The sequence below is a fragment of the Theobroma cacao genome, chromosome 9 (genome assembly GCF_000208745.1).
Source record: "Theobroma cacao cultivar B97-61/B2 chromosome 9, Criollo_cocoa_genome_V2, whole genome shotgun sequence".
NCBI classification, from domain to species: domain Eukaryota; kingdom Viridiplantae; phylum Streptophyta; class Magnoliopsida; order Malvales; family Malvaceae; genus Theobroma; species Theobroma cacao.
The window spans coordinates 151046-174902 of record NC_030858.1 but is presented as its reverse complement, the minus strand read 5'-3'; the positions used below and the strand labels follow the sequence as shown (position 1 = coordinate 174902).

General features: G+C 35.6%; 3 protein-coding genes across 7 annotated transcripts; 1 reads left to right on the top strand and 2 right to left on the bottom strand.

Annotated features, from left to right (window-relative positions):
- On the bottom strand, positions 791 to 5805 carry LOC18587577 (cell division control protein 2 homolog). 2 transcript variants are annotated; one of them, XM_007011444.2, is made up of 9 exons: positions 5633 to 5805; positions 5318 to 5356; positions 5049 to 5233; positions 4273 to 4393; positions 3572 to 3745; positions 2878 to 3041; positions 1729 to 1816; positions 1572 to 1625; positions 791 to 1115 (listed from the first exon to the last, which is right to left on the bottom strand). In XM_007011444.2, exons 2-9 carry the CDS (start codon positions 5324 to 5326, stop codon positions 1026 to 1028), a joined length of 885 nt encoding a protein of 294 aa, XP_007011506.1. In that variant the 5' UTR covers positions 5327 to 5356; positions 5633 to 5805; the 3' UTR covers positions 791 to 1025. The 2 variants fall into 2 exon arrangements, with proteins under 2 accessions (XP_007011506.1, XP_007011508.2); XM_007011446.2 differs by having other exon boundaries at positions 5049 to 5356.
- On the bottom strand, positions 6285 to 11193 carry LOC18587576 (uncharacterized protein At2g24330). Of its 3 annotated transcripts, none has more exons than XM_007011440.2 (6): positions 10938 to 11193; positions 10524 to 10785; positions 9848 to 9992; positions 8125 to 8234; positions 7063 to 7489; positions 6285 to 6901 (listed from the first exon to the last, which is right to left on the bottom strand). In XM_007011440.2, the coding sequence occupies exons 2-6, from the start codon at positions 10770 to 10772 to the stop codon at positions 6642 to 6644; spliced, it is 1191 nt and encodes a 396-aa protein (XP_007011502.1). In that variant the 5' UTR covers positions 10773 to 10785; positions 10938 to 11193; the 3' UTR covers positions 6285 to 6641. The 3 variants fall into 3 exon arrangements, with proteins under 3 accessions (XP_007011502.1, XP_007011505.1, XP_007011504.1); XM_007011443.2 differs by having other exon boundaries at positions 10560 to 10785; XM_007011442.2 differs by having other exon boundaries at positions 11057 to 11193.
- On the top strand, positions 12874 to 23812 carry LOC18587573 (ubiquitin carboxyl-terminal hydrolase 26). Of its 2 annotated transcripts, XM_007011432.2 has the most exons (15): positions 12875 to 13013; positions 13848 to 13947; positions 14046 to 14642; positions 15616 to 15871; positions 16083 to 16837; positions 17152 to 17260; positions 18209 to 18387; positions 18722 to 19006; positions 19095 to 19299; positions 19707 to 19778; positions 20048 to 20272; positions 21174 to 21434; positions 22258 to 22399; positions 22775 to 22965; positions 23383 to 23812. In XM_007011432.2, the coding sequence occupies exons 2-14, from the start codon at positions 13868 to 13870 to the stop codon at positions 22867 to 22869; spliced, it is 3261 nt and encodes a 1086-aa protein (XP_007011494.1). In that variant the 5' UTR covers positions 12875 to 13013; positions 13848 to 13867; the 3' UTR covers positions 22870 to 22965; positions 23383 to 23812. The 2 variants fall into 2 exon arrangements, with proteins under 2 accessions (XP_007011498.1, XP_007011494.1); XM_007011436.2 differs by lacking the exons at positions 22775 to 22965; positions 23383 to 23812 and having other exon boundaries at positions 12874 to 13013; positions 21174 to 21438.

Below are 23857 nucleotides of genomic sequence, written 5' to 3'. Positions count from 1 at the left end.
TTTTTTTATATATACACATGAATTAGATACGAAGGAAAAGTTGAGACTTCATTTTTTTTCAAAAAAAAAAGAACCAGTAGGTCTAAGTCAAATATATAATTTCAGAATATCTGAAGAAGATGAAACATAGAGGGCCAATGGAAAGAAAAGAGTACTTACACGTGAAAGGGTGGGTGAATTCAGTTATATATGCAGCTGCGACACCTGGATTGAATCCTTGCCGCAATTGTCAGTACGTGTCATCTAGGCATCCACCTGCCTATTTCTATGTACATTAATAAATTATTTATATGTATTATATCAATTAATATCTATTAACTGCATGTTAAGAGTTGGATACAAAGTGAAGAAAAACAAGAATGACAGGATTGCATCGGTTGCATTTGAATTACATCTGCTCCCTTAAAAGCTCGACACAAGGTTCGGGCGGGGCTGGTTCCTTGGAAGCTTCCTTGCTTGGATTGTGCTTTCACATCGTCTTGCACTAAAATGTCATAGCCTGGACCTTTCTGATCTCTTTATTTATGCCTTTCGTATTTTGTTTTGTTTTTTTTCACATTGTTCTAACTTTTGCTTGTCTTTGTCCATTGAATATTTCTCGATTCTTTATACATATATTCACCGTAAATGATTCCTTCCGGTTAACGGGGTTTTAATTGAGATACGATTTGTCAATTTCATCTCTGGCCCATCAAACTAACGATATGGCTGTTTCAGATAAAATCCAAATCAACACGAAAAATGTTATGTTTTACCAAAAGCAAAGCAATGCAATGTGATTCATTCCGGATGAGGCAAACAAAAGACAGATACTTGCTATTGCTAGACAATTCCAAGGTAACTGCAAAAAACCAGTTCCATTTTATCTCAATTTTGGTTCATGGAAATCGAAAGAGGCAACCAAAAATTGCAATGAGTAAAAACAAACAAAATTATAATAGACCACACATATTTCTCACAATCAACACCCACAAGATGCTAACATCAATATAGACACTTCTCAGGAAGATGGATAAATGGCTTTATCAGGGTACAAACCCAATATCCTTGAAGTATTCATGCTCAAGTGCACTTCTTGCTGTAATTCTTTTGCTGGGATCCATGCACAGCATTTTCTGAAACATGATAGCACCAATGTATGATCAGTTAAAATTGCAGAGATGCAATACATGTATTCAAACATTCCTCGGCCATCATCAGGAATGGTGATATGTTAAAGCTCACAGAAAACAAAAATGCTTCGCTTTAAGCCATCTTTTCTTAAATTTATTGAGTAATATTAGCGAGTTTCAAAATGATCTCAAGCTGCAGTCTGCTTGGAGTAATATTATCACCAATATACTCAAACAAACAAAATAATAATCCAAAGTCTCTAAAGCTGAAGCAAGCACATCAATCAACTACATACTCTGACCTTAGCAAAATAAAAAATTGCCACATTGCTTTAGCTCACAACTCATAACAACTAGCAAAGTTATTTTATCTTATATATCGCCCATTTTGATACTTTGCAGTCACATAATCAGGACTCAGGTGAAGCAAGAAAAGAAATACACCAGATAGATACTTACAGAAAGGAGGTCAATGCCAGCTGATTCAAGATTTGGAACAACAGTTGCCAAATCCTGCAAATAAAGGGTGTATCAATTAATTCATCCAACAACATTTTCTCTCTAAGAGGTTGATGATAAAACATACAACCACTAGATGCCATAAACACAATGCTACCTTAGGCGGCCACTTTGGAAAAGCAGACTTAAAATCAGGCAATGAAGTCACTCCAGGCCATATATCCTCATTTGGAGTACCCAAGATTCTTGACATAAAAAAATATATATATATCAGTCTAAAAGGAATGCACAAGTTTTACATATATGCAAAACTACATGAGAAAGAGCAAATTTGCACTAATATTTTCCTATACACTACATGTAGAAGGCACCCTTTGATGTTCAATGAACTAAAAGAGCTCCATTTTGTTTATATATATATATATATGTACAAGGTATGTGTGGGTGTTTGCACATATAAAATACAGATAAACAGCCATAAGCAAGCCCATTCTAACATCATTCATATCTTCTAATGCCAAATAACTCTTCTTTTAGCCTTTAGTCGGTAGAGATTCACGTTGCCGTCTACCAAAATGCAAATCAAAAGCTCATGGTTATGGCAATGCATTGTCTTATGCACATCAACAAAGAAGGCATCAAATGTCAGATGAGCAACATTGTAGGACTTATAAAAATAGGGTCAAAAAAGAAAAAGAGAAAACATAAACACACTATCTATTTAAATATTAAAAGAGTTTGCCAAGCTAAGTTTCTTTTCTTCTTCGGTACAAGCCAAGCTAACACTCACACAACTCAGTTTAGCTCATGTTATCTAAATTCAACCCAAATTTAGTCATATGTGGATAAAATGACACAAAATTTTAAATAATAAGTTTTCCCAACATGTGAAGAGTGGAACAACAGGTAAGAATAGAAAAAGAAACATTTAACCTTGCTGAATCCAACCATCACATTAGGGACACTCCTTTGAATTGAATTATATAAGACCATCAATGTCCATGTCTGGTTTTGGCAAGCCACTTATAAACTTATCTATACATTTCGGTTTAAGGACAACTCCTCTCCCAGCAGATGCATAATTAAACAATATCCTATAATCATTTTGAGTTAGCATTTAAATAACATAATCAAATCGTCCCTTCAAGACTATTCAGAGCAGACTCCAAATGAACGCACTGAAGGTAACTGCTGAACAGAACTATAAAAGAACACCAGAAACAGACACAGATAATAAATTTACAACCATGGATGGAAACTAAAATTAAATGAAGGCAACAACTTTGTGGTAAGAAGAGTACAACACCTGAAGATCTTGAACAGTTCATCAATCTCAGAATCCCCAGGAAATAATGGCCGCTGATTCACCATCTCAGCAAATATACAGCCCACTGACCACACATCAACAGGTGTAGAGTAATGACGGGACCCAAGCAGTATTTCTGGTGCTCTGTACCAGAGGGTAACCACCTAGAGATAACGACTATTTTTAGAACCCAAGGTAATATTGGTATGCTGATGTACTGAAAATATCAAGCATGCAAGTCATTAGCCAGGCTCTGTTATCCTAGAACATTTAAGATATATCCAACTGGAAACCAATTCACTGATGCTCTAAAGGAATCTAAATCTGCATTAGAGACTCCAGAGCAACAGAAGTCCTGAATGCAATGTAAGGGGAAACTGTTTGATATAACTAACAAATTGTAGTTACTCAGACTATCTTTTCCATTTTCAAGCGAATGGAATTTTCTTGTCACAAGTAGAAACAAAATGTTTCGTCCTGCAGAAATGCAGCAAAGCCAAGGACTTTTCCAGCAGATTGAAACTTCTTTTTTCCAGCTTTTAATTGTTATCACTTTGTATGAGAGGAAGATGAAATATTACTTTTAAGAGTTTGTTATCAACCAACTATAAATACCTAGCATAAAACGGGAATAATCAAGCATTAGCAAGACAAGTGAACACCCCAAAACCTTAAACTCGGTGATTCTTGATACCTCATGTGTAAATGTTCTGACAGGAATACCAAATGCTCGGGCCAACCCAAAATCAGCAAGCTTTAGTGCATTGGTGCTGCGATCTATCAGCAAATTTTGTGGTTTTAGATCTCGGTGAAGAACCCTATGAGAATGACAATAAGCAATGCCACGGAGAATTTGATAAAGGAATGTCTGCAAGGTGATCAAATAACAACATTACTATTGTGAGTAATAGTATCATCACCCGAATACATTAGACAACCAAGGTCAAGCAATGACCAATGTTGATAATAGCAAGGGCTTAATGCACTCAGATGAAGATGCTAACCTACAATAGTATAGTTAATACGGTTGGGGAGGCTGGGGGGAAAGACTTGTGCAATTAGACATTTCTTGACAAGCAGTTCCAAAAGCATTACATTTCTATGTTCTAAGTTCAAAATTTATATACAAAACATGAAAGGTATAAGATAGCATATTTCTGGCTTCCAACAGACACTTGAATGAGACGATTGCAGATAAAAGAACTACATCTCCTCACACTTCAAAATGAATTTGTGAATCATATCTATTATAAACAACAAAAACCTACAGCAACCATTATATTAAGTAATTGGACAATGGGGTGTGACATTTTAAAGCTGTTAAACTCCAAACAGAAAGCTCATTTTTATGCATATAAGGCCTAAACCTTCAAACAGAAGAAAAAACTCACTCACTTTTATCATCCGTGGATCTTTCCCAAATTCTGGGCATGAATCCATGTGCTTCTTCAAATCCAAGTCCAGATATTCAAAAACCAAATATAGACGCTTCTCACTATGCACTACATCCTGCAACCTGTCATCAGAAGATCAATCAGAGAAGCTGCCTGACAAACAGTCTACGGTCAATGTATACAAGAGACAAGAAGAAGTTAGTACATAGTGCAAAAGATGACCAGAGATGTTAATGGTTTCAAAACATTCAGATCCACGAAAGCCAATTCATGGGCTTAATTTAAGCAACCTAAGTCAAATTCCTTAGTTAAAGAAAGTAGAGCAATGCATCAGCTTCTTTCCGCTTCCAGGAAAGTATGGTGTTGCCGCATTTTTAAATTTCTTTTGTTTTTCTCTTCTTTCACTCCATACGTAATGTAAGTTCTCAATATACTTATTCACTTCATCTTACAGGAAAATCGAAAAAATTTCTGATTAAAGCAAGAGGAGCTGTCATATACCATATGGCAAAAACTTAAAACCTATGGCAGGCAAGATCAGCATCAAAAGCTACCATGAGGTCCTGTTCTCTAAATAGAGCATCACAAGAAAGCAGGAGGGATCATTATCTACTATCTAGTGATTTAAGGAGTAGACAACAAACTAGACACTCTGACTGAACAGCAAGGAAGAAAATTAAAGAGTAGCACAAGCAGAAAGCAAAATGGTTTAAACTGGTGAGGTTGAAACAGCAATGTGAATGGAATAATAGTTGAGTTGTGCAGTGCTTAGCATACCTAACGATATTTCCATGCTGCATTTCTTTCAAGAGAGAAATTTCTCTGATTGCGGTGCTAGGTACACCCTCGTCTTCCTGCTCCAAGCGAATCTTCTTTAAAGCGATCGTTTCATTGGTGATGCGGTCTCGAGCCTTATAGACAACGCCATAGGTTCCTTCACCAATCTTCTCAACTTTCTCGTACTGGAAGATTGAGAAAAAGCATAACGAGCTCAGGTGCAGAGATAACGCAGCAAAATAACGAGGTAAATTAAAATGACAACTAACCTGGTCCATGTAGTCGTCCACGGCACAGAAACGATGGTTCTGCAGCTCCAGCAGAAGCGAAGAATCAAAACAAAACCGAGAGAAAAGAAATATAGTTAATTCCGGTGGATTTATATTTCAAACATGAAACTACGAAAAGAAAATCGGATTAATCTACATTCATCGTAGTCCTTGAATTGCAGCCAAAGGAAGATGCAGTAAGCCGAATCGAAGAATAGCAGTTACGGTTTATAGAAAAACGAATTCATAAAAACTGCATCAATCCAAACAAGAAAAGAGTAAGTAAAGAAAAAATGCAATGGGAGAAGAGAGAACCTCAAATGAGAAATGGATTCGATTCCGAGTCACACAGGGAGTGAGTCGAACTTGAGGAGAGACTAATTCTAATTCTAAGATTAGAGTAAGAGTGGTTGAACATGAACCCTAAAGCCGAGACCCATTTTGACTTCTCGCTACCAATTTTTCTTCCCAATATTACTGCTGCTACTACTACTTATATATTTTTCTAATAAATAGTAGTAAATGTAAATGCTCTCCTCTTTACACGTGTTAACAAAGTGCTTTCTTTCCCGCCGGAACACCCTAAATTTGGTAATAAAAAAACCCCACGGGCCACGGCCCGCCTTCTATCTTCTTCCCCTTTCCCCTTTTGTTTTTTTGTCGGTTTTGGTGTAATCATTAATGCCAATTAGTTACTACAAATTACTAAGCCTTCACTTCTGAAAACAACAATTTATTTCTAATTTCCCATAAAACTAAACATACTGGGTCAATTTGATTTTGTGATTTCCAAATATGAACCCTGTCTGTCCTTGGCCTTTTTGTATTGTGATGATTTTATCGAATCATGCGTGACAAGGTCAATTGTAATTGTTGATGACAATGATAAGTGACTATTAACCCTTTTTTAAAGATAATAATAAAAGAAAAGTGACTATTAATTTAATTGAAAGAGATGGGATGACAGTTTATAGGCAAAATGAAAACTCTCATTTATCTTTTGGAACTTCCACGAGTATGTTCGCTTACAGCCTAAAAAGATTTAGTGCGATGATCACAAGGTAAAATGGTACAGGTGCACTTTCTCCATGATTACAATCAAGGAAAAGTGATCTATATGTGTATAATCACAAGTTCCCTGTAAGATATCTCAATAATTTTTAGTCACACAACCAACCAAGAGAACCAAAACCACTGGGCAAATCCAGAGATCAACAGTTTCTATGCTCTACACATGAGATCAAAGGCCAACCAGAAACACCTCTTACTCTTTAACAAAATAGAACATCTCACTCAATTTCATGGCTCCATGTGGATATGCGTTTTATCCAACTGAATCCCTTGACACTACTTTTTCAGTTACTTCCTCAATCTCAGAGCTGTTGCTCGTCAGTACACTCTCACCCATTGTACCACTGCCACTGGAATGTTTTGTTGCATCACCACTTCCTTCTGCTTTCAAGGGGTTCATACTAGGGGAGCTTGAACTAGAAACATGTTCTTCTGATTGTTTTGGCCTATTCAGAGCATGGCAGTGTGGGCAGTAATAAGTTATGTATGGGAAATCCTCCTTCCTGGCAAGTCCTGAAGAACACCCAAAAACAACAAAATAATTTGAAGTTTAATATTCTTGTGCAATAACACTGCAAGTCTGTAGTGTCCATGTGTGCAATTATGTGGTGGAATCAGGGGATGAGCAATATTCCTGAGTTGATACTACAACCGCAAAAGTAAATACCACCAACCATTGTGCATATGACAGTTGCCACATATGAGTGCATAAGACTGTGTTGGATCTTCGCCCACAAGCAAGGCAGCAATTCGTGCAAGCCACCCCCCATCCTGTGCAGAAGGTCCTTGTGGATGGTGATGATCAACAACAACCAGTTGATCATGCTCAGAAGGTTGAGGACCCTCATTCCCTGCAGAATGAGGTGTTTCTTCATCAGAATGAAGCAATGGAGTGCTTCCTGTACTACTGGATCTAGTGTGCAATTGCTTTCGTTTTCGAAGTCCACTAGATGGCACTACCTCAACATCATTGCTCTTCCCCCCTGGCACATTAAGCTTAGATTCGTCTCCAACATAGACTTTCAAACCTGAATCTGCACCCAACTTAGATGCCAGGACAGTTGCAGCAGCAGCCTTTGCTGCTGGATCAGGATCATATCTCTGCATCCAAGTGCTTTGGCTAAGTTCCATTTGCATATGATATCACGCATTCAAAAAAATACTCCAGGATCTAGCTCATAAGCAAAACAAACTCTAAGAACAAAACAAAAACTAAAAAAGGAAATTTTGTCCACTGTCCCCATTTCAGCTTTAAAAAGAGAAAAGAAGAAATCTTAATTAATTGTTATACCTTCTGTTTGATAACATAAGTTTCTTAATAACAGGCTTTTACCTATAATTTACTTAAGTAGCAACTTTTTCAAGATGATTAATCAAAGCATTTATACCTTCCTGCATGGTTCTGTGCATAGCATATATGTGAAAAATTATCCCACAGTGCTTCTGCAAGCAATTCTATCAATAGTTCCCTTTTTAGTTTATCATTCAAAATAAAATGAGGCTCTAACTAATACCTTTTCCCTAGTTAAATAACTCTTCTTCTAGCTATCCAAGAGGTGTCTTACACTACTAGGGAAAATATAAAAAAGCAGTAAATACTTTTTACAACAATATATCTCAGGGAGTTTCACACCCCCCTTTCATGGCATTAATAACAGAAGAAAGTTCGAGTAGACTTCAAGCGCAGGACTTAAATGGAGATTTGATGAAATGAATAGCTGGGTTTCCATGATTACCTGAATAAGCTGTTGTGTAGTGTAATAATTTGTCTTCTCCTTAAGTTCATCAATTTTAGCTTGCCTTTCAGCACGAAGTCTTTCTAGAGTTTTCTGGTCCCTGCGATCGCCTATAAAATAAAATTGCATTAAATTAACAAGATTACCCATAATTAGAAAACCCACAAACGTTGAACTAATATATCATCGTAATATAGCTTATTATGGTTACCACTTATTCTTAAAAACTGTACAGGCTTACCTTCCATGGTACACATATTACCAAAATACAATCACAATGCAAGGAAATATGTAAAGGATGGAAATAGTGTTTTGAATAGTAGTAAGAATAATAATGGAATGTCACTTATGCTATTTGCTTTTGAATCAGAAAGAGCTTTGCCTAACATAAGAAGGTAAGAGACAGAATAAAGAACTGTCCAACTACCTAAGAGAGCATGAGAAAGACCTTGATCATCAAAATATAGATACAACAATAAAGGACTGCATTTTGAAACATTAAGGTAGACAATGCTACAATGATAAATGAAGCATAGAAATTCATGACGCCAATTACATGGAAGTACACTGAGAGGATTCTGGATCAAATATTAGGTTCATAAATTAATCAAAAAAAAAATCTTTAGTGTAACAAACAGAGGAAATAGAGCAAAGATAACAGACTGGAACAGCCCAATTGTGACCAGCTAAAATCAATAGTCAGCTCTGTGTTTTACCTTGAACTACTTACAAAAACAAGCTACCCAAAATAAAACTTATATTAATAAGAAAATAGGGCCTCTTTAAGGCTAGATTTAGGCTTCCTTCTAGGTGTTCTGTATAAGTGTTGTTTTGCCACAACTGGAATGTACTCATGTGAGTTGTTAGCTCAAAAAGTTCGAATAAGTTGCGTACTAAGATTGTCTAAACTAACTGCACAACATTGTAAATAAGTTCTTGTTTTGCAGCAGGAAAATTGTTTCTGAAAATCTAAGATGAGTGGGGATGGAAAGAAAAAAAGTACAGGAGTGGAGGATAAAAAGGAGGAAGTCACCCAGTACAAAAAGGATTAGAAAAAGGCCATCCAATTAAATCGTTCTATATAAGTTAAAAATGTATTTCAACAAACGGACATATTGTCTTCAGGTTTCAAACTGCCAACTAGATTAATTCTATACTTTTCAATTTTAGGTTCCTCAAGTTATATCTAAAGTTGAATCAGCATGTCTGGTTTAAGAACACACTTCATACTAACAATCTCAGGGTTGTTAACTTCTGCTTGATATACTCAATGTTCAAAGTAAGTTAAAACCTAAAAAAAGGCAAGCCTCATACATCTTGATAACAACTGTGGATACAAATACAACAGATTAAAAACAAGTTATGATTTCTATAGACAAGCATTAAAGCGATTTCCAACACACACATGCCAAGCATGACAACAGCAAATTACTAATAGGCAACTGTCCAGTAAGAGAAGAAATGAGGATATTTCATGTTACTATTTACAAGGTTAGAACTTCTCTGTGCTTGTTTAATACATAACTTGTGCAGATAGTTAGCACATGCTCACAAATTCTATCAACAGGATTCACCCTGTTGTAAATTTTCAACAGCTATTACCAAGTAATAACATAAAATATATATATAGAGAGAGAGAGAGAGAGCGAGAGAGAGACAAAACAACAACTCTAGACCTTTAACAACATGAAAATTGTGTAAGAAACTGAACTGAGTTACTTACACATCCTTGTGATGCTTACAACTGCAGAATAAGCAAGAGAAGAAAAAACAGGCAAAAGGAACATTGGTAAAACTCGAAAAGCCCTCATCTTCCAATTCAACTCCATGGATCTTGTTGTCATGATGGCATAAGCAACTGCAACAACCTGTAAATTGACAAGAAAATCTTCATGAGGGCCCATCCAGGAAAGAGTTCTTTGAAAAGGTAGAAAGTTATTGCAAGTACTTGTCACATTTTCCTTGTCATTTTTTTTCTTACAAAAAAAGGTCATTTGGGCAGCACTTCTGTTCTGGAAGAAGTTGATAGAACAACGAAATTTATTCAGAGGTAAATAGAAGATGCACAGGCTAAATATGGATGAAGAAATTCCAGCTGCTGACCAAGAAAATATATGAATGGTTGGATGCAGAATATGAGGAAAATCACCAATGATAGAAGGTTGGTGGACTCTACCGCGAGCTTTTCCAAATGACAGATAGTATGCACATGTTAAACAAAACACGGAATAAAGCTACATTTCCGATTGAAAAATGATTTCAAAAAGTAGTAATACCACTGCATGAGAAACGAAGAGCAACAAGTTGCAGATTAGGAGTGAAAAAACTGTTTGGCATTGTTATTGTTATTAGCAACTTGTGTAGTGTAGAGATAGGGTGATGAGGTTGAGGGTGGGTACCTCCAAAATGACAGAAAAGACAATGAGATGCCTAACCATTCTCCTCCAAGTCTGGGATCTTCTTTTCATTCGCGCGAGAACAGCGGCCTCTTCCTTGGAAATGTGTTCAAGTCTCTTCTCGAAATCGTCCCCATGAATCCTAAAGATTGCATTCCAGACGCGGGAGAGGACTCCCTTGCCTTTGTTCTTCACCACCGGGGGACTCGATTCTTTGCTTTCACCTTCGGGAATGCTTTTGTCCTCCGCCATCGCTCACCGCTGCCTATTCAAACACACACACAAGCCATTACCATAAATTAAATCATCTCAAACACGTAAAAATTAATGGTAAATCATCGTTGCTACTAAATTCAAGTCGGAGGACGATTCATTTTCGATTCAACAAGTAGGGACTGCAAAATAAGGAAGAAATACCTGGAAAGCCTCCTCTCCTAGTATTTTCGATAATCAGAAATAAATAAATATATATATATATATTACTAGTATTAATTATTGAAATCGAAGTTGTAGATCTGATCCTTCTCCTCCCTTACTTCTTCTTTGACCGATGACAAGAAAAACAATGATGAATTTTTGTTGAAAACTGCAAATCAACTCCGTGGGGTAAACGCGGATTCCAGACCCTCCTCCTTTTTAACTTCACGATACCTAAACTCTTTCTCCCAGCAATCAACCATATTTTTATTTAAATTATTATTATTTTACTCTTCACTCTCTCTTTCTGTTTTTCTTTAAAAAAAAAAAAAGAATTAAATTAATCAAAACATCAACTTACACCATTGTAAATCATGATATGTCTAATTTATCTACCAATAAATTAGAGGAAATATGTATACCTATTTATATTTATTTATACATACATATATATAAATTTAAAAATATAAGATAGTAGAATTTTTATTACTAACAATAACAATTTGATTTTTCACATAAATATTTGATTCAATAATATATTAAAAAATTAAATTTGAACTTTTCTTCCCACCAAAACAAAATTCCAAACTAATGGAAATTTTCACACATTAGTGTTATAAGTGTTAATGATTACACTAATTTAAACATTTCATAAAAGTATTGGAATTATGATTATTATCTAAAATGAAAAGGAATATTATAGTAAGTATTGTAAAATATTAGAGGGCTAAATTGGTTATATTTATGATTTTGCCTTTGATTCCATATTAAACATTCCAAACTTGATTTCTTTCTAAAATGGGTTATAAAAGTATTGGAATCATGACTTCTTTCTACAACAAATATTATCTTCCCATGCTTTTATTTTATCTTTAACAAATTATCCATATGTAAGCCTTTGTTATGCTTGTTTTTTGCTATTTGTCATGTGCTAGGTAATAAATGAGCATGGTGGACATGGATGATCGAGTCTGTATTCCATGTGCAATCAAAATATAAAAAGGACATTTATCTTTACATCTTGACTATCAATTTTTTAAGTTTTACAAAATGGATGCATAAAATTGAGATATTTGGTAAGCAATTGTCAATCATATAAATTCATTTACAAAATTAAAAAATTATACCATAAATATAATTATATATATATATATAATAATTTAATATAAATGAGTGATCAAACACATAAATGAAAATGAGATAATCCTCTTTAATATTAACTTTAAAATTTTGAGTTTATAAATATTAACAAGTAAGCACGTTAAAATATTTATGAGTGTATAATCATTTGAATTTGAGATTTTCAATTTAAAACTTTCATAGTACTAATTGTTATAATGTAGGCAATGATGAGAATTAATGGGACACATGAATTATCATCGTGTATATGAGTATTTGCCAAATTATTGTCTGACATAAGGTTCAATATAAATAAATTATTACATTCAAAATTTAAGCAAACAAACTTATTACATCAAATATTAGTTTAATTTATAAAATTAATATCATCACCTATCACGTACTATATGCCTTTTAAATTGGATCATCTATTATCTGACGCCGAGAATATATTAAAATAATGGTTAACGCATGAACATGGTGTTTGTCGGGGCCAAACTTTTTTGCCAAAAATAAGGGTAAAGTTAACAAAGTTTATTCTACTAATTAATATTCATAAACAACTAATTATAACGAAGTACGTCTAGCTGTCCAGCGCTGAAGTGTGAGCCCATATCCGAGCTGACCTGACTGGACTCTGACGTTTGACCCTCGCCACGCTCTTGCCTCCTTCACTCGTCCGTCTCCCTTCCAAAGTTTTCATTTTATTATTATTAAATAAGAATAAAAACTATTATTATATGGTAAGTATATTGAAATAAAAAGCTGGCACCAGTATTACTACTGCTACTACTACCCATAAAATATAAATTTATAATTAATACGTATAATAAGAATATCGCAAAGCCAAAAATTGTGGGAATATCACCAAAATTCCCAACACCAAAAATCAGGTTCATCTCCTCCTTCTCGTCACCTCACTTACGGAGCAGCTTTTGGCCCGCCTCTCCCCCTCAGGTATTAACTCCGACTCCTCTGCCGTTATAATGTTCTCAGGACGATTGTGTTTATGCGAATTTACAATTATTAGGATTAGGAGTAGTAATTATCTCTAGGGTTTTCTTTTCGTCTCTGCAACTCCTATTGGCTTTTTTTTTTTAATCTGATTCTCGTGTTAGTCCGGAGGTCTTATTTTGATTAGCGGACATGAATTGAAATTTCCAATAAGTTTTATAATTAAACGTACTCAGTTATGTTATCGTATGATTCTGATTCAAACTAATTCATGGAACAGTTGGTATGCCTTTGATTCCCGATGATTGAAACGAAATTAACTAGTGTAACTTAGCTGATGATCTGTTTTTACGACAAACAGACAAACTTACTTCGAAATTGGAAGATAAGTGTGTTTGCCAAAGAAGATCTCAGGTTCTATTAGTTGCATTGCATTATCTTTTTCTATAAAAGTTGAAATGCAAACTTGTTTTTTTGAAAAGTAAGTTGAAATGCAAACTTCTTTGCTCTTTTCTATCATTTATCTCTATGATACTATCAGGTTGTTAGTTTCATATTTTACTAAGATTTGTTCTGCTGGGGAACACAATTCTATCATCTTTGTGTTTCCAACTGAGCTAAGGTAGGGATGTGGTATTTTAATCCTCAACTCTCTCCAAGGTTTGGCTCGTTTTAGGATGATTGCGGACTATACCTAAGCTCTATTATCTATTTCATTGTCTCTTTCATTAACTTATGAATTTAATGTTTGTACTCAGCTGCCTATTAATTGAGAATTTTCCTTTATTCTATAAAAAACAAGAATAGATGACCAATTCTTCTTACATGTGTGCACAGCAAGGTTGGTCAATGATAAAATGAGCCGACCAACAACCCGTAGTAAAAATAAAAGGCATAGACAAGTGGAGAATGATGATACCACTTCTGAAATATTAAGGTACAAGCTTTCTATTTAAGACTAAGGAATCCTTTTTTTTTTTCCGCGTTGGGGGGGAGAATTTTCTTTTTCTATAATTTTTCTTTTGCGTTGTGCAGGAAAATTCATGCAACGGGTCAAATAAATGATGATGATGTATTTCAGCTGTACATGATCACAAAGCCAGTTTGTCAAGGATGTCGCGTGAATACTAAAGACAACCCTAATTGTTTTTGTGGGTTAATTCCACCTCCAAATGGAAGTCGGAAAACTGGCTTATGGCAGAAAATGTCAGATATTGTCCAAGCCTTTGGTCCAGATCCATTTAAAGATCTCCGTGCTTCTGCTTACTCACCTGCAGGTCTCACGAATCTGGGTGCAACATGTTATGCTAACAGCATTCTACAGTGCCTGTACATGAATAAATCATTTCGACAAGGTGTTTTCTCTGTTGAACCTGATATTTTGGAGCAACATCCTGTCTTGGATCAACTTGCCCGACTTTTTGCACAATTGCATGCTAGTAAAATGGCCTTCATTGACTCTGCTCCATTTATAAAAACACTTGAGTTAGATAATGGAGTTCAGCAGGATAGCCATGAATTTCTGACCTTGCTTTTTTCTTTGCTTGAGCGTTGTCTAAGCCATTCCAAAGTTACCAAGGCAAGGACAATTGTTCAAGATCTATTCCGAGGAAGTGTATCACATGTGACAACGTAAGATTAGATTTCATCAGTGCTAGTTTGAAAATTATGATTTTCTGTACTTGTTTCCCTAGCATTATTGCTCATTTTTCTTCTTTTACTTAGTTAATATGTTTTTTGCATACTTATTAGATCCTTATGTATGATTGCATCTTCCCTGCCCACCTATATAAGTTATGACTAGATATTGAATAATGATGGAAAATGGAGATAGACAATTCAGAAATGAGCTAGAGAAGCAAACGACTAATTATCCTAAAAGGGAATGCAACTGAGAGGGGTAAAAGGAAAATCCATTCTTCCAGTTTGAAAAACACTTTTTCCCAATTAAGTGGAACAAGGGGAAAATTTTAGTTTTCTTTTCATGCACCAGATATTTGTTTGATGTTTTTAAGAGATATTGATTTGCCATTCAATGTTATTACTTGCTTACATTGCCCATTAAGTGGATTTCCTCCAGCGATATTTAGATCATACTCAATTATGCTTCTCATATATGAGAATCCTTGTTTCTTATATTTGGCCATGGTTTATTCAAATTACTGTGGATGCTCTTTTATTGTTGCCTTATTTTACATAATTCATCCAATGTGAACTTGCATAGTCGAAGTCTGTCATGCTTGGGTTAGAATTAGCTTATATGAGGTGCATGAATCAGCAGCTTTCGGCAATCATCTGCTTGTTACAAATGTCCTGTACTATGTCAGCTACCTCTTGGTCAACATTTCAATTCTCTTGTTGCATCCACTTTTAATCATGAGATTATTTGTTTGCCTCTTTCAGTTGTTTTGATGTTAGCAATTTGTGTTGAGGTATGCATTTTACCTCATTCAGCCATTCATTTGTTTATGCCTCTGAGTTTATATAAATGGACTTCCCTGTGGGATTTGATATGTAATCTTGTGATTTATCGTATAAATGTAACAAAATTTGAGGTACAAGGGTGTAATTTGTGTGAGATTTATGTATTATCCTTTACTCATAGGTGCTCCAAATGTGGAAAAGATTCTGAAGCTTCTTCAAAGATGGAAGACTTTTATGAGGTTGAGTTGAATGTCAAGGGCCTGAAAACTCTAGATGAGAGTTTAAATGATTACTTGAGTGTGGAAGAGCTGCATGGTGATAACCAATATTTTTGTGAGTCATGTAACACAAGAGTTGATGCTTCTCGCAGCATCAAGCTACGTACACTGCCTGATGTGCTTAATTTTCAGCTTAAGCGCTATGATTTCCTTCAAAAGGTAATTGATGATGTATTTGGTACCATTTTGCTATTTGCTTGAATTTTACAGCTAATAGATTAGTTGATCCTTTTCCCTTTTTATAATAACCTTTTGACTCAATGTGCAAAGCAATTCCATTTATATTGATTGTGGTAGAAGCTCTTGTCAGTAGCATGCTTCATCAAACAGTCATCACTTTTGATGTTTGTGTATTTCAATGTGTCAGTAGACTACGACAAAGAAGAAAATTTCTTCTTTGTTCTCTTTTCCCGGAGAGCTAGATATGCGGGGGAGGCTGTCTGAACCTTCTCAAGTGGAATTAATATATGACTTATCGGCAGTACTTATTCACAAAGGAACTGCTGCAAACAGTGGCCATTACATAGCTCACATTAAGGATGAGAATACAGGGCTGTGGTGGGAGTTTGATGATGAGCATGTCTCAAACTTGGGTCATCATCCATTTGGAGAAGGCTCTTCAACTTCCAACACTAAATCTATTCGAACTGAGCCAGTTGTTTATTCATCTTGCATAGGAGTGGATGGCACTGCCAATGGAAATCATTTGGATCAAATTCAGCAGCAACACGCAGAATCAAGTATTGGGAGTCATGCAGAGATATTTTCATCTACTGATGCCTACATGATAATGTACAATCTTAGGTGTAATAAGAAGAATGACATGAGGGGATGTACGATGTATAGTGCCAACTGCATGGAACTAGAAGGGGATGTAGTTTTCTTGCATGATGGTATATCTCTTCCATCTCATCTTTTTCAGGAGATAAAAGACTTGAATTCATCATATGATGATGCATGTGAACAATACAAATTGAAGAAGGAAAGAGAACTAGAGCACATAACAGCGAGGAGACAGGAAGTGAGATCAGTGCTATCTGAAGCTCCTGTTCATTCAGTTGAAGAACCATTTTATTGGATTTCTACAGACTGGCTTCGCCAATGGGCTGATAACATTACTCCTCCGTAAGTATAGTGCCACATTTCTAATTTCTTTTGAATCTTTGTTTTTTGTTAGCTTGTGCATGTTAGGCAGTTAAACATGTTTCTTGTAGGTAGAAGTTGTTGAGCAATGAGTAGATGGTTTTTACTGGCCACTAGCCTACATTAAATTGTGGACGCGTGCTTACTAGCGATCTTGAATTAAATTTTAGTGTTGACTTTCTGAATTTAGTTCTCTTTTTGGAATATTTGTAATGGTCTGTGGCAACTGTCACAAGTTCTACTATTTTGTCACCTCTGCACTTTTAAAGCTGATGGTTTACTTTTGATGTCTGCAGTGTTTTAAATAATACATCTATCCAATGTTTTCATGGAAAAGTCCCAGTTTCCAAAGTTGGCTTTGTGAAGCGATTGTCAGCTAAAGCCTGGATGAAATTGTTCTCTAAGGTAGCTGCATTTTAGTCATCTAACTTTTGCTGCACAAACTCTGTCTAGTGTTATTTACTCACTGATTATGGTTAATTATGCTATAACACCTTTCTTGTTGCTTCTTTTTTTTTTCGTTTTTTAATCTTTGGCACTTGGTTAAATTTATAATAAAATGCAGTTTGATAGCTGTCCCATAGCTACATAGTGAGTGTCGGAGGAGGAGATTTTTTATTGTGCTCTCTAACGAGAGCAGAGATTTCTGATTGTTCTCTTTAACAAGAGCAGAAGGCCAGTAAACCTTTAAACACCATATGCAGCCAGTGTGGTCCACTGCGAGCTGCTGGACCACTTTCTTGGTGCATTGATCTCTTTTTCCATCTGTTGATATTGAAAACATTTGTCATTTAGCTTGGGTGGTGTGTGGGCTAGTGAATTGTAGGTCCTGAACAAATGGTGTGGTCATGCAGATATGGCCCAGGATTTTCCAGAGACCAAAGTGCACAAATATATGCGAAGTGTGTAACAATGGATATCATGAGTATAATGTTATTCCTGCAGGGTATCTTTCGTGTCTTTTCTTGGAAAGGTACATATTTTAGTCTTCTGATGTATTGGCCTTCTCTGTAAATGGTAGTCTAATGCTTCCTATCTACAATAGGAAGATGAAATCTCATGAGAATCTTTTCTCTTGGACAACTTGTGCACCTCCTTTGCCTTTTCTTTGTTCTTTTCTGTTTTTCTAAACTCTTCTCTTTCCTTATTGCTGCATGTGTATACTTATCTTGGTTTGAATTCTGATGTGCACATTAATTTTTTCAGTTATCAAAAGGTAAAAATGATAATTGTTATGTCAATGTATTCATATGTATGTAGATAGGTTCTCATTTCCATTTTCATCTCGTGTTTGCCCCTGTGGTGCTGTGCCATCACTGCTGATACATTTTGTTGGATGCTTGTGGAAACCAGTACAATGGGGGCCCAGCACTTGCCAAAGCTGACTACTGCATGGAATGCCTTATTGATGTGGCACGCACAGTCGTCTGTGCTGACAGCTATAGGGACCGAAGAAAATTGATGAAAGAGATTGCAGACAATGTACTTTTGGGCAAGTGCGTGGATGGAACCTACTATGTGTCAAAGGCATGGTATGAGTACAGTTGTTTCTATTTTATGTCCACTTTAAGTAGTTTCACTGCTGTGTTTACCTTGCCAGACTACAGTAGATTATCATATTCTTCTTCTGCCTGATAGAAGGAAAATCAGTTCCTTTTAACATTTTGGTTCTCTTCTTCTGAGCTGCTATATTGCTCTGTCTTGCATATTTTGTCAACTTGAGCTTTCAATTTGATCTAGAAATTGGTCAGGTTGAAAGTTGTGGGATGATGACGTGACCTATTCTGAAGAATGAAACTTACTCCACTTTGTTCTCTATTGTTATGTTTTGGGTGTGTAGTGATGCTAGTCAGTTGCTGCTTGTAGGTTGCAACAGTGGGTGAAAAGAAAAACCCTTGATGCACCTAGTGAAGCTGATGCTGGACCAACAATGTCTATTACATGTCCTCATGGGCACCTGATGCCGGAACAAGCTGCTGGTGCTAAGCGATTGCTGGTTCCTGAGAAGCTATGGCTCTTCTTTTATGAAGATGCAATCACAATAAAACCTGATGAACCTTCAGGTTGCTCAACTTTTCCTTTTGACTTTCAAGAGTGTCCTGAGTGCAGCAATGCACTTTCGGAAGTTGCTTGCTTGGAAGATTCTATAAGGTCATCTGAACTAAATTCACATCCATTGTGTATTGATATCCACAAATATGATTTCACAGTTGATTGACTTCCATTGTTTATGCTGCAGAGCAGTAAAGCTTAAACAGCGCCAAAATCATGAAAAATTGGCCACGGGCAAGAGTATTCCACTGTCTTTAAACTGCAAGTATTACTTGGTGCCTTCTACTTGGCTTTCAAAATGGAGGAGCTACATCACTGCAAGCGGCAAAAATATTTCATCTATGGAACCTGAAATTCTTGATGGCATCATTAATTTGCTGAAATGTGAAAAGGTGACTTGCAACTTCTCCAATAATTCTTTTTCTGTATTCTAGCACCATTGCAGATCATTTGTTTTTTGTGCCAAGAATTGGTGCTTATTATTTTTCCTCTCATGTGGGGAAGTAGAAAAGATTTTTTGATGTGCATTTTGTTGCTTTCAATTATTTGATGATGACATTTTTCTGCTGTAGTTAGTTAAAGAAAATTTCAGGAATAATGCACTTATGAATGGGCCAACAACCACCTTATAACTAAAATTGACTTTTAGCCAAAATGGTGAGGACTTTGATGTCAGAAGTTAAATTAGCTGTAGATTATTGGGGCCTATTTTGCTTCCTGTTTGCTCAACTTTCACTCTTTACTTTTAGTGATGAGGATAACGGTCGTAATATCCTTCTCCCACCTTTGTTTTCACCAGCATTTACGTCTTCTTGAAAGGCCGCCAAAAGTGGTCTACAAACGTGGTTCCTATTTCCAGAAGAGTTCTACTGTAAGTATATGAATGTTTATATATATATATATATATATATACATATTCATTTGCTTAAATATGCAGACACTGACGCTTACTAGTGCTATCTATTAATTATAAGCTTTTTTGGCAATACCCACTCTGCCTAGTTGTCTAGAATAGTAGTTAAAAATTAAAGGTATATAAGCACCTTCTGCTTCAGGTCAATGCTTGTATAAATTCTCTAATACCTGCCACTTGCTTTCTTTTCTTTCTGCCTCCTTCCTCCTCTCATCTTTGGATTTTAGACAGATAGGTTGACAATTATCACTGAGAATGACTGGAAATGCTTTTGTGAAGAATGGGGTGGTACCAAAGAGGACGGCATATCTGCTGTGATTGAGTTAAGTAGCACTGATAATTTGGCTGGATGCTGTGAGGACATGCCAATATCTGTGCAGCAACTTGATCTTCCAAATGAAGTAAATAATGAGGTTGAGTCAAGACAGGTGGTGATTAGGACCTGCCCGGAGGTAATATTGCTATTTAACCCTGAACTTTTCTTATTGTTCGGTGATCTATGTAATGGAGTTTATTTTGTTTTAGTACTCATGACTATTGAATTCCTTTGAAAGTTAAAATTGATGATAATTAGCTAATACTATTGTTGTTGGTGTTGTTAATTTTCTGTAATGAAATGTAAAGTGGAAGTCCTGAGGTATGCAACATGGTTTTTTCTTTTTCACATGGAAGATGCGAATTTGAAGAACTAGAAAAATATTTGGGAAGAAGACAAAGATTGCTGTAGTTTTTTTTTAGTTATTTATTTTTTTCTTCACATAAATGGGTGAATTTTTATGCATTCAAGTAGAGAAATAATTGAAATATTATTGTAGATTGAGGAAGAATGAAATAGATGCTATTTGATCTATATGATCCTAAAAGAGTTCTAGGAATTTAATTTGCAAGAATGCAGGATTGCTCATGGGTTCACAGAAAATTCTGAGGCATCTCACAAGTTATGAAACTTGAACAATGTAATATTGGCTAGAGTGGGTTTGCAACATTCTGCCCAGTTTGTTGGGAATGACCATGCTCCCTCATTGAAAGGAATGTAAATGGTGCTTTGAAAATTATTTTTGGTAATTGCCTAATTGGTTCACCGAACATTGTTGGGCATCTCAGATGTCCATAACATCTGGACATCAGAATTGTGGACAAGGCAAGTTACAACATACTGGCCCAGGTCATTGGGAAAATGGACAGAGACCCTCAATGAAAGGAATGTAAATAGTGCCTTAAAATTTTGTAGTTGCCTCAAATCTGGGGAATGAAGTATGCTAAAAAATTTTCTGTCCTAAACATGGTTGGGCTTTCAGTTGCTATCACTCTTATATTTGAAAGTTAGAATGACTTATGTTGATATTTTGCTAGGCATGTGAGGAGTGCATTGGAGAAAGAGAAAGCTGTGAGTTGATGCAAAAGCTTAACTATGCTGATGAAGAGATTTATGTTTATCTTGTACGTGGAAAAGAAGCCCCAAAATCGATCTTGCAAGCATCTGAGTACTCTGAGCCAGATCGACGAACCTCCAAGCGTTCTCGAAGGACAAACAATGGAAATTTACTAAATTTAAAAGTTTCTGCATCTACATCAATATACCAGTTAAAAATGATGATATGGGAATCACTCGGGGTAGGTAATGTTGAGTTTGTTGAATTTAACTATTATTATTTTTGAAAGTGCATGCTTTGTTTTTCTCGACTCATCATGCATTTTTAATATTGCAGAAATAGGAACATGCATTCCCCTTTCTCTGTCTAGAACTTCGAGTTGTAATGTTTAAGACTACTTTAGTTGGACTGACAGTCTTGTCTTTTCCCATGAACCATTGTCTTCCTACCATCTCCTTGCTTAACAAGACACTACTATTTGTGGACTTTAAAAATTTTGGTGATGTATTGTTGTTGAGTTGAATAAAGTCTTAATTAGTAATATTAAATACACCATTTATATTGTTACATTGATCTTATCAAGCTTGCCATTCTTATTGCAATATATTGTTTGCTCATAAAAATGTTAGTAGGTCATGTTGCAAAGAATGTTAGTTCAAGTTGTCTCTGATTTAGCTTCATGTATTTAAAATCACTTATCTGGGCAAAGTTTGATTAAATTTATGGAAAATAAAAGTTTGCGCTAAGTTCATTGCATATGATTTGAGTAGAACATGCTATTAATTTAGGGTTGATATCAATCTTTATTTCCTTTTGTTTGGCCAAATATCAATCTTTGTTTGAAAATGTAGCATTTGAGTCAATTTCTTAATATTATTCATTCTGACAAGGTTTGATTGCTTGTCTTCTTGAAACTTAGATATTGCTATTTTCAACTTTATTTTTATTAGATGTGTTTTTGATGAGCACTTGTTGTTCTCATAGTAAAATATGTTTTTGTTCGATAGTAGCCTCATTATATGTTTTCGTTCGATAGTAGCCTCTTTGACAATCATTTTGTGCAGGTTGTTAAGGAAAACCAAATACTTCACAAAGGATCCCGAATAATTGATCAGGAAATGGCAACTCTTGCAGACATGAATATATTTCCTGGAGATAGGCTTTGGGTGAAAGATTCAGAAATCCATGAAGATCGAGATATTGCTGGTAATTGTTCTTGTTTTTTTTTCCTTTTCAAGAAATGGACTGTCATAGATAATGTGTTAAACGGAATTAAGGTGTTATTGCACTGGTTTTTCCCCCAGTTGGATATGATGTACAAGAAACTACGGAAACTGTTTTCTGTCTTCATGTCCTCAGCATGTTCATCTTTGTTATAAATTACTGCTTTAAACTGCAGTTGGCATGAATAAGAATCTGACTTTGGTTTATGTGAGAGTTGTTGGATTCTTTAATTTCAATGACATTAGAACAGGAAAAATATGGGAAGAATCTGTATAGTTACTTTCATTGTAAGCTTTATCACCTAAGTAGTTCAACACTGAAGTAGCTGTTGTTTGCTGATTCTTTGGTGCTGCACAGATGAGCTTTCTGACCAGAAAATGAATGTTGATAATATTGAAGAAGGATTTCGGGGAACACTATTGACAGCAAATATTTCATCTCAAGTTGTTTAGAGGAAGAATACTTTTGTTTTTTGCCTACAACAAATTTTTGTAGATATTTATGCTGGAAGAAGAAATCATGGAATGCTTCTATTTGCATGTTAGGAGGTAAGATGCCTTAACTCTTTTTATTGGATTGTAAACTTTTTCTGTTTATATTTTGGACACGCATTTCTTTTAGCTTCCTCATTTATCATCTTAACATAATACTTATTAAAAAGCTGCCATGGCCAGTAAGCAGACCTCTGCTCCAGTGCAGCATGAATGAAATTGTCAATGTCCTAGCTTCTAGGATTGGTTATTCAGACATGATTAGATGTTCGAATCTGCATTCGATTGTCTGATGACATCATCAGTAAGTAGTCTTTTGTATATCTGGTGACATGAACACCATTCCAGTTGGTGTCTGAAACGTAAAATGGCAAGAGGACGCATCTCATTTGGTTGATTTTGTAACTTGTTGTGGGTTTGGTCAATGGTGCAACAAATAACTGATTCATACAAATGTTGTATTTGTGGAAGCAGATGGTAGGAAAGCTGCTGCTTAAAGGAATTTTTTGTCTATTTCCCAGCCCATTTTTGTGCCTTGATAATATGAAGAAAACCCGGACTTACTCATCCATGGCAGATGCTTAGAGTAAACTGGTGGGTGACCACGCTGATAGAAGAGGATCCTGGAATTGCTGAGAAGCGTTTTTTATATATACAAGTGGAGATGGATATGAGTATCAGTTGAGGGGCTGTAATATTCCTTTGGTTGTACTGGAGATGCTTTTAAGTTGTAGACTATATTTTGCATGTACAAATGAGTAATATCTGTTTAAGATGTGGAGATAGGATGCTGAGTGCGGTTCATACTGAGATCTAGTCGTGTTGTGTGTCAAGAACATCAGACCTATCGAGTACTAGAAGTAGTATTTTGGTAAATATATAACGTAGCTTTCCTGGAATCTTATTTTCAGCTAGCAGTTTACTTACTGTTACATCAACTGGAATCATA

Bases quoted from the DNA above. Each gene is read 5' to 3' on its own strand.
- LOC18587577 (XM_007011446.2), bottom strand. From the start codon at position 5,326: ATGGACCAGGTTAGTTGTCATTTTAATTTACCTCGTTATTTTGCTGCG. The intron at 4,394-5,048 runs GTATGCTAAGCA...TTCTGATGACAG, and splicing joins CAGCATGGAAATATCGTTAG to GTTGCAGGATGTAGTGCATA. The intron at 1,817-2,877 runs GTGTTGTACTCT...TTTTATGTCAAG, and splicing joins GAACTGTTCAAGATCTTCAG to AATCTTGGGTACTCCAAATG.
- LOC18587576 (XM_007011440.2), bottom strand. From the start codon at position 10,772: ATGGCGGAGGACAAAAGCATTCCCGAAGGTGAAAGCAAAGAATCGAGT. The intron at 7,490-8,124 runs GTAATCATGGAA...ACTTGGATGCAG, and splicing joins CTACACAACAGCTTATTCAG to AGATATGATCCTGATCCAGC. The intron at 6,902-7,062 runs GTTGGTGGTATT...GGTGTTCTTCAG, and splicing joins CAACTGTCATATGCACAATG to GACTTGCCAGGAAGGAGGAT.
- LOC18587573 (XM_007011432.2), top strand. From the start codon at position 13,868: ATGAGCCGACCAACAACCCGTAGTAAAAATAAAAGGCATAGACAAGTG. The intron at 14,643-15,615 runs GTAAGATTAGAT...CTTTACTCATAG, and splicing joins AGTGTATCACATGTGACAAC to GTGCTCCAAATGTGGAAAAG. The intron at 20,273-21,173 runs GTAATATTGCTA...ATATTTTGCTAG, and splicing joins TGATTAGGACCTGCCCGGAG to GCATGTGAGGAGTGCATTGG.